This window comes from Chlorella variabilis (assembly GCF_000147415.1).
Source record: "Chlorella variabilis unplaced genomic scaffold CHLNCscaffold_13, whole genome shotgun sequence".
Lineage (NCBI taxonomy): Eukaryota > Viridiplantae > Chlorophyta > Trebouxiophyceae > Chlorellales > Chlorellaceae > Chlorella > Chlorella variabilis.
In genome coordinates, this window is record NW_005435075.1 from 1,115,384 (window position 1) to 1,124,336 (window position 8,953).

The 8,953-nt window shown below is 68.9% G+C and overlaps 3 protein-coding genes across 3 annotated transcripts in view; 2 read left to right on the forward strand and 1 right to left on the reverse strand.

Moving 5' to 3' along the window:
* The window catches only part of CHLNCDRAFT_58196 (hypothetical protein), a gene marked incomplete at its 5' end in the record, with an annotated part of 5,230 nt that extends 2,087 nt beyond the window's left edge, over positions 1 to 3,143 (forward strand). Inside the window, 4 exons of the mRNA XM_005846608.1 lie at positions 353 to 493; positions 783 to 944; positions 1,546 to 1,778; positions 2,350 to 3,143. Coding sequence (XP_005846670.1) covers positions 353 to 493; positions 783 to 944; positions 1,546 to 1,778; positions 2,350 to 2,743 — 930 coding nt within the window. The 3' untranslated portion in view covers positions 2,744 to 3,143. The remainder of the gene's footprint in view (positions 1 to 352; positions 494 to 782; positions 945 to 1,545; positions 1,779 to 2,349) is intronic.
* Positions 3,144 to 3,361: 218 nt separating this feature from the next.
* Positions 3,362 to 5,817, forward strand: CHLNCDRAFT_10119 (hypothetical protein; the record flags this gene model as incomplete). Its single annotated transcript, XM_005846609.1, has 9 exons — positions 3,362 to 3,433; positions 3,540 to 3,586; positions 3,694 to 3,865; positions 3,942 to 4,041; positions 4,213 to 4,348; positions 4,550 to 4,613; positions 4,799 to 4,870; positions 5,037 to 5,218; positions 5,664 to 5,817. Coding segments are annotated over 9 exons (999 nt in total), but the record flags the coding sequence as incomplete, so codon positions are not given.
* Positions 5,818 to 6,542: 725 nt separating this feature from the next.
* Positions 6,543 to 7,930, reverse strand: CHLNCDRAFT_13257 (hypothetical protein; the record flags this gene model as incomplete). Its single annotated transcript, XM_005846754.1, has 2 exons — positions 6,543 to 6,774; positions 7,632 to 7,930. Coding segments are annotated over 2 exons (531 nt in total), but the record flags the coding sequence as incomplete, so codon positions are not given.
* Positions 7,931 to 8,953: the final 1,023 nt, after the last annotated feature.

Below are 8,953 nucleotides of genomic sequence, written 5' to 3' on the forward strand. Positions count from 1 at the left end.
CACCCCCCACCTTCCCCCCCCCCCGAGGCCATCTGGTATCTGGGCTGCGCGCCCCCCCCCGTGCGCGCCGCCCTCGTAATCGTGGCCCACAGCCAGCCGGGTCGCCTTGCGACGTGCCGCGGGGCAGGCAGCTCCAGGGCCGCCGCATTCCCTTGAGCACTACTCTTCTGGCACCCACACCCACACCCACCACACCACACCCAACCAATACACCTCCACACCCGTGCCCCTCAAGCCCCCTCTTCACTCCTCCCCCGCTTCACAGTCTGCCCACACACACCAGCACTCACCCTGCCCCGCCTGCCCCGCCCGCCCTGCCCTGCCCTCCCTCCCCCGCCCCGCCTGGCGCCAGGTCATCCTGGGCGCCGGCTACGACGCCTCCGCCGACATCTGGAGCCTGGCCTGCATGGTGTTTGAGCTGGCCACGGGCGACTTCCTGTTTGAGCCCAAGGCGGGACGGGAGTACAGTCGGGACGAAGACCACCTGGCGCAGGTGGGCGGGTGGGCGGGTGGGTGGGGGCACGCGTGTGTGGGCTGGTGTGTGGTGCTGTGCATGTCGGGCCGTTGGGCTGGCCGGCTGGGCTCGCCTGGCTGCCTGCCTGCCTGGGTGGAGCGCTCGGCTGCCTGCGCTGGGCGGGCGTCACGGCTGCTGCGGCTTGCAGGCATGCTCTCGCCTCGCTCAGTCCCACCCAGCTCGCCTCTCTGGCCGCCTCCCCCTCCCATCCGCCTGCACGCTCACCCGCCCCTGCGCCCCCTCCCCTCCCTCCCTCCCTCCCCGCCAGATGATCGAGCTGCTGGATCACATCCCTCGCTCCGTGGCCACCACCGGCCGCTACGCGCGCGACATCTTCAGCCGCGAGGGCCGCCTGCGCCACATCCACCGCCTCAACTACTGGTCGCTGGAGCGGGTGCTGGAGGAGAAGTACAAGTTTGGGAGGGAGGAGGTACGGCGCGGTACCGCCGCCGGGCGTCGGCCTGCTCTGCACATGCTGCTGCATGCTGATGATGGGATGATGTAGTGCCCCCCATATGATGTGTGATGTGATGTTGCGCTGCCATGTGCTGCTGCTGCGTGCCCCTGCCGCCCTGCCGCTGCCCCCTTGAAAGCACAGCTGCCGCCGCATCGCTGCACAGCCGGGGCGCGGGCTTGCCGTGAGGACCAACCTCAATCAATGCATGTTAGACTACCGATCGTCGGCCTAACAAGCCGACATGAGTACACAAACTCTCTTTCTGAGCAGCCCCCCCGCCGCCCCAACACTGGCGCACCTGCACCTCGCCCCTGCCTGCCGTTGCTCTCAGCTGCTGCTGCCGCCTGCTGCTGGCTGTTGAGTGTGTGCCGCCGCTGCCGCCGGCGCGGGCGCTGTGAGGAACAACCTTTGATATCCGTTGGCTGACAACCGTGATGTTTCAAAATAGACTACAATTCTCTGAGCCCCCCTGCACGCCTGCTGCCGCACCTCCCTTGCATCCCTTCAACCCGTGCGGCTACCCACCCCCCCTCGGGCTCCAGCTGACCGTTCCGCTCTCCTCCCTCTGCTGCAGGCCCGCAGCTTTGCCGACTTCCTCATGCCTATGCTCAATTTCGTGCCCAGCAAGCGTGCCACGGCGGGGCAGATGCTGCAGCACCCCTGGCTGCGCGGCGAGTCCGCGCCCACGCGCACTGGCGGCGGCGGCGGCGGCGGCGGCAGGCGCAGCCTGGAAGGCCGCTCCCAGCAGCAGAAGCAGCGCAGCCACGAGCGCAGCCGCAGCAGGAGCCGGTCAGCCAAGCGCAGCAGGTTTGTGCCCTCGCCGCCGCCGTCGCTGTCGCGCCGCCCATGCTGCCCGCCCCCATGCTGCGCCGCGCGCCACGCCGGGAGGAGGCGGGGCGCACCGTTGGGCGGCTGCTGCCGCTCAACCCTTGGTGCCGTGCATCCCCGGTGCCCCTGCCCCCTCCTCCCCCCGCAGGCGCCACTACTAGCTAGGCGCCTGCTGCACCGCCGCCGCCGCTGTCGCCTGCTCTGCTGGGGGCTGCAGCCGGGGATGCGTGTGGATGGAAGGAGGAGGAGGAGGAGCCTGTAGGGCGGTCAGCCTGGGCCGGCCAGCTAGTGGCAGCGGCAGGGCTGCCCCGGGCGCGCGGCGTCGCGCCGCACGGCGCCGCCCCGGGGCAGCAGCCGTCACGCCAGGTAGAGCAGCTGAGCTAGGCAGAGGGCAGGGCAGGGGCCACTCCCCCTGGCACCCCTGGCGCCCCTCCCCATCACATCCCGCCCCCCTCCATCCCCACACACCCGTCGCTGCTACACTGCACGCGCTCGAGCGCCGCGATTGACCCGCCGTGCGCGTGCCTGCCCTGCTGTGCGCCTGCCGCAGGTCTCCCTCACCCACGCCGCCGCCCGGGTACCGGCACCACAGCCCCGACGCGCCCGCGGGCACCCACCCGCCGCGCCAGCAGCCCTCCTCGCAGCCCGGCGCCCGCGCCGGCAGCCTCTCCAGCAGCGGCATGTCGGCGGGCACGCCCCCGCTGCCGCCGGTGGCGGCCCTCGACCTCACCGCCTCCACAGTGCTGGTCACGGCTGGCGGCGGCGGCGGCAGGACGGGGCCCGTGTCGCCCTCGCTGTCGCCCAGCGCCGCCGCCGCCGCCGCCGCGGCGCTGGCCAAGCACCAGCTGACGGGGCGCAAGTCTTGCGACTCCAACAGCAGCGGCCAGAGCTGGGAGCTGGTACCCGGGGAGGGCGGCAGCGGCGGCGCCGTGTCGCCCGCGTGACGAGGCGCCACATGATGGGCACCGCCCGCACGAAGAATAAGGCCCTTGCGCACCTCTACACCCACCTCCCTCCCTCTTAACGACGCGCTGTGTTGCTGCGAGGCAGCCGCAGTGCAGCTTCCCCGCTATTGACTGCTCTGTGCCTACTGTTTTGCTCTTTGCTCCTGCTGTGTACTCTACGCTGCGCTACATTCATGTGGCTCCCACCCTCGCCTCCACTTCTGGGGCACTGCAACTAGTGCTGCCCTGCCAGCCGCCGTCATCAACACTGCGCTCCTTTACCTGTTTTTGTTTTGACTCGCAATGCCTTTCTTCCCTCACTTTTGACATCCCTGCGCCCCGACTCGCACACGCTACCTACCTGTCAGGCGGCTGCGTTACGTGCAACTGGCAACCCTTCGGACACAGCAGGGAGAGGCAGGCATGCTAGCTGGTCTGGCAGAGGCCAAGGCGCACTCAATTTGGGTGCATGCGAAGGCCTGACGGAAGGCAGGAGGAGCAGGCGGTGGCTGAGCTGGCGGCGGCTGTCAAAGTCCTTCAATGAGGATGCCGCAAGCTCCCGCCCTCTGCTCTTCTCCTCCATCATCCTCCCCTTTTTGCACAATCATGGGGGATCACTGGACGACGATAGAGAGCGACCCGGGAGTTTTCACCGAGCTCCTGGACCGGATGGGCGTCAAAGGCGTGCAGGTGGGGTGCAGGGGGTGCGATGCAGGCCCTGGTGGAAGCGTGCAGGGCAGGAATGGCGTAGTGATGATCGTGCGATCGCCCTTTTCGCTGTCTCTCCTGCTTGCAGATGGAGGAACTGTGGTCTCTGGACGATGACAGCCTCAACAGCCTGCAGTGCGCCTCCCCGCCTGCTGCCGCCGCGGCCCGCCGCTGCTGCCGACTCATGTGCCCGCCCCCGCCCCTCGGCACATGCTCGAGCCCACGCCACGCCTCCCTCGCAGGCCCATCTACGGCCTCATCTTCCTATTCAAGTGGCAGAAGGAGGAGGACGAGCGGCCCGTGGCGACAGACTATGAGGAGCGGGGCGTGTTCTTCGCCTCCCAAGTCATTCACAACGCCTGCGCCACCCAGGCGCGCCGCTGCCCCTGCTCCCGCCGCTCCTTTCGCAGCCCTGTCCCTCTATTCACCCACACTGGTGCCTGCCTGCCTGACTGGTCCCGCCTCTGCCTCCTCTACTCCTCCGGAGCAGGCCATTGTGAGCGTGCTGATGAACCGGCCTGAGCTGGAGATTGGGCCGGAGCTGAGCCAGCTGCGGGAGTTCACTCGGGGCTTCCCGCCAGACATGAAGGGTGGGTGGCGGCCACACAGGGCGGCGACGGCGGTGAAGCGCAGCACACCGGCGCAGCGTTGCGCCGCGCTGCAGCGCCCGCCGGCGCATCCAACACTGCTCCCACACTCACCGCCGCCTGCGCCACTGAGAAGCACACCGCTCGCCGTGTCGCCCCCGCGCATCCCCGCAGGCCTGGCCATCGGCAACAGCGAGACCATTCGCTCGGTGCACAACTCCTTCTCCCCGCCGCAGCCCATCCTGCCGCCCGAGGAGCGGGACGACGACAAGGGGGAGGCCTTCCACTTCATTGCCTACGTGCCCGTGGGGTGCGTGGCGCGGTGGCATGGGTGGGCTGGCGGCATGGGTGGGCTGGTGGCAGGAGTGGGTGCTGCAGGTTGACACTACTATACTTAGCTTGTAGCCCTGATGCACTGGGCGCCTGAGCACTCCACAATCATGTGCAGCTGGGCGGTCACCACCACCGCCTGCCTCCTGCCCTCCCTTGCCCTGCCCTGTCCCACCTGCAGCGGCTGCCTGTACGAGCTGGATGGGCTGAAGGAGGGGCCCATCAAGCTGGCAGACTGCAGCGAGGTGGGCACCCCGCCTGCCGCGCGGCGTGTGCGTCGCCGGGCAGAACAGCACTGGCCGGGAGCCAGGCGTGGCAGGGGGAGCCAGGCCTGTGGAGGCTCTTCCCCTGCCTGTACCTGACCTGTACCTGTACCTGTACCTTCACCTACCTTACATTTGCCCCATGTTGGCGCCGCCGCCGCGTACAGGGCGACTGGCTGACCAAGGCGGCCGCCGCCATCACCGCTCGCATCAGGCGTTACGCGGCCAGCGAGGTCAAGGTGGGGGCAGGGTGGAGGGGTTTAGGTGCCTTGGGCTGGGCTGGGAAGAGGCGGAGCAGGCTGCCTGCGTGTGCGGGTCCCTGCCGTGCTGCAAAGCCCGTGCTGCTTGTGAGCAGCGTGCCTCGCATCGTCTGGGCTGCCTCCCTCCCTCCCGGCCTGCCCGCAGTTCAACCTGATGGCGTGCATAGAGGACCGGCGGCAGAAGCACCAGCGGGAGCTGGCCCAGCAGCGGCGCCTGCAGGTGCGGCTGCGGGGTCCGCACAGCGCAGCCACACAGCGCAGCTGGGATGGGGCTGCTGGGCTGGCGGGCCAGGCAGGCATGCCCGCTCGCTCGCTCGCTTGCCCGCGGTGCTTGCCCTCTCGCTGCCACACTCCTCAACCACCCGGCTGACCTGGCAACGTCTCCCCACCTGCCTGCCTTGCCTGCTGTGTGCGCTCGCAGGAGCGCATCCGAGCCAAGCTGGGCAAGAGCGAGCCCCCAGCGGCGGCCGGCGGCGGCGGCGGCGAGGAGGCGCCGCTGCCCGATGATCCCGACACGCTGGCGGCGCAGCTGAGCGAGTGCGAGGCGGAGGGTGCTAGGTGCGTCTGTGTGTGTGCTGGCGTGGCGTGGTGTGGTGCTGTGGGCTGGTGTGGCCGGCTCGAGGCGATGCCAGGCATGAACGGGCTGCAACCGCGCCAACTTTCAGCTCCTGCTGCGGTTGCCTGTCAGGGTGCCCGCCAAGCTTCTTGTTTCTGCACCAGCCCCACGGCGCTGCCCGGCCGCCGCTGCCGGCTGCCCCGCGCGCCTGTGCAGGCTGCAGGCCCAGCTGGCGATGGAGGAGGAGCGGCGGGGGCGGTGGCGGGACGAGAATGTGCGGCGGCGCACAGACTATATCCCTTTTGCCTTCCAGCTGCTGTCGGCGCTGGCGGAGCGCGGCCAGCTGCAGCCGCTGGTGCAGAAGGCGCAGGAGGCACACAAAGAGAAGCGGCAGCAGCAGCAGCAGCAGCAGCAGCAGCAGGGCAAAGGCAGCTGAGGCGGGAGGATGGCAGCGTGGAACGCGGCGGTGCTGTGCACCAGGCGGCTCCGAGCTTTGGGCTGTGTGTGATGTGGTAGCCTCCCCCGCCCTGTGTGAAGTGTCTGTAACCTGGCCGCAGACATCTTGGCTCTATGTACACAGCGGGGTGGGTTTGGGGTCTGGTTGCGGTCCTGGCAATGTTCCATGCAGAGGCGAAAATGCTTCACGGCATGCAGGCAGGCAGGCTGTGGGGATGTCCCTGGACATGAAGGCTTGCAGAAGCAGAGCATGCACAGCATGCACAGCGTGTTGGGAGGCAGGCAGATCAGATGAGCAGTCAAAGACACGCATGCACCGCACCGTGCGGATCAATTGGAGGGACAGCTGCGCGGGAGTTGAAGGCCCACCAACCTTCCAGGCTAGGCTCAGGTGGGCTTGCGCTCAAGCTCGGCCACAAAGATGGTGCCAGGCGCAAAGCCCGGCGGGCCAAAGACCACCTTGGGACGCCTGCACTGCGCCTTGTGCTGCTGCCAGTGCGCGGCCTGGCACTCGCGCCCGCAGTAGCGCGCCGCCAGGCACCTGGCGCAGCACCGCAGGCTGGGCCTCGCCTCGCCGCACTGCGCGCAACAGCGCTGCGCCCCGGCCTCGGCCCTCAGCGCTTGCAGGTACTCGGCGTTGCCGGCGGCGGCGGCCTCCAGAGGCCCGCGCCCGAGAGTGTCTGCAAAGAGCTTGGAGTCGGTGCCGGCCCCCAGCCGGATGAGCAGCAGGGCTGTGTCCAGGTGGCTGGCGGCGCAGTGCAGGGGCCACGCGCCTTGGAAGCTGATCGCGTTGACGTCGGCGCCGGCTGCCAGCAGCAGCCTGCACATGCCTGTGTGGCCGTACTGCGCCGCCAGGTGCAGCGGGGCAGAGCTCCCCTCGTCAGCGAGGGGTGCTGATCCTGGCGCCGGGGCTGCGCCCACCGCCGCCCCCGCCCGTATCAGCTCCTGCGCAGGCTCCACGGCGCCGCATTGAGCGGCGCTGTGCAGCGGCGTGAACCAGGCGGGTGCCTTGGTTGTGGCCGTGACGGAGGCGCCGCCTGCCAGCAGCGCTCGCACCGTCGCACCGCCGCGCTTGTGTGCAGCCGCAGCATGCAGCGGCGTGTTGCCGTAGTCGTCGGCCGCGTCCAGTGAGGCCCCGGCAGCCACCAGCACCATCACCGCCTCTGGCTGGCAGTTCTTGGCGGCGATGAGCAGCGGGGTCTGCAGGCGGGCACACAGGGCAGGCGGGGGGCCGCACGCATGAAGCTGCGCGCCTTGCTCTTGGGCGAGTGTGGTGCCGCTCGCAAGCCCCCCCTCGACCGCCCGCCATCACCCCATCTGCGGACGAGGCAAGCAGCCCGAGGACCCCTCGCCACCCCCTGAAGAGTCCTTGAACAAGAGCCCCGCCTGTCCCACCTGCTCATACTGATCCCGCGCGTCGATCGGCGCCCCAGCGTCAACCAGCAGCTGCACCACCGCAGCGTGGCACCCCCGGCCGGGCGCCGTCCCTTTGCAGGCGCAGTGCAGGGGCGTCCAGCCCCGCTCATCCGCCGCCGCAACGGACGCCCCAGCCGCCAGCAGCTGGCGCACGACTGCGGCCTGGCTGTCGGCGCCGACCAGGCCGGTGATGGGGCTGCCAAGGGCTTCTGCTGCTGCGTGCAGCGGCGTTTGCCCCCTGGCCGAGGCATCGGCACCAGCCTCCAGCAGAGCGCCACCGCATCTGCCTGAAGAGCGCCAGCCGCGATGCACAGGGGGCTCTGCTGGTACGCGTCCTGCTGGTTGACGCCGGCGCCCGCCCCCAGCAGCAGCCGCAGCACGCTGCAGTGGCCAAACACGGCCGCCGAGTGGAGGGCTGCCTGGCCGGCCTCGTTCGCCGCAGCCACGTCTGCGCCGGCCGCCAGCAGCTGCTCAACATCACGGGTGTGCCCCATCTGGGCTGCCGCACTGAGAGCATGGCCTTGCCTCTGCACACGAGCATCCACAGGGGCGCCGGCTCGCAGCAGCCGGGCCACCACACTGGAGCTCCCCCCCATCGCAGCCAAATAGAGCGAGACGCCCATGTCGGCGGCAGAGGGGTGGCGGGCGAGGAGGCGGTCCACTGCCGCCGCATCCCCTGCCTGCGCAGCGCGCTGCAGAGGGCTGGTGCCGGCGACCATGATGCCCCTGCAGGCAGTCAGGCGGCGGAGCGGTAAGGCTCGCCCCACGCATTCTGGCACGCAGCGTTGCAACAGCGCCTCGCCTCAGTGCCTGCTCCATTGTGCTGCAGCACCCGTGCAGCCAAGCGGAGATAGGGAACTGGGAAGCGGTGCTACTTCGGAGAGCAGGCTGCCCCCTGGGCTTCTGTTCCGTTTCTCTGGGGTGGCCTGAGTTCCGCACTGTAAGCTAGAAGAAGTTGAGGATAGTCCCGAGAAGAAGTTGAGGACAGTCCCGAAGGGGGAGATGCGCTGGCAGCGCGCGCCGCCCCCGCGTCAGCCGTCACTCTGCGTGGCGTCACCCCACGCCGGCCGCTGCTTACCACCTGCAGTCCTAGCCTGGATTTACTGAGTGTGAAGCTGCAGGTGTCGGACCAGCTTTAATGTGCATTTTCTTCTCATTCCTATAATTCCCACAATAGGTAGCCACCTGGGCGCAACCCCTCTACACACCATGCAGCGGCTTGTTGGCATGGAAGCAGGCATCTGTCTGTGTCCTCCTGTTCCTGGCTTTTCGCAAGGGCGCTGGTCACATGAGCACCAATGTCACACTCATGGCCAGGCCAGGCAAGGACATCAAAGAATCGAAGAGAGCAGGGGAGGTACAAGCAGGGTGCGGAGATGCAAGCGAATGGGAAGACGGCAGCAGGAGTGCACAGCGGATGGCGGAAAACGGTGGGGGCGACCCATGATCTGATGGTTGGCACTACGGTAAGAAAAACGTGAATCATGCGAGGAACAAACGCCAGCAGCAGGGCCGCCGGCTTGCTCAGCCCAGGGGCCCGCCGGCGGGAGGCGGTGGCGGCACTGCTGGGCAGGCCACCGCCCAGCTCAGGGGCTGGGTTGGGCGGTGCCCATGACGCCATTCAGGCTGCTGCT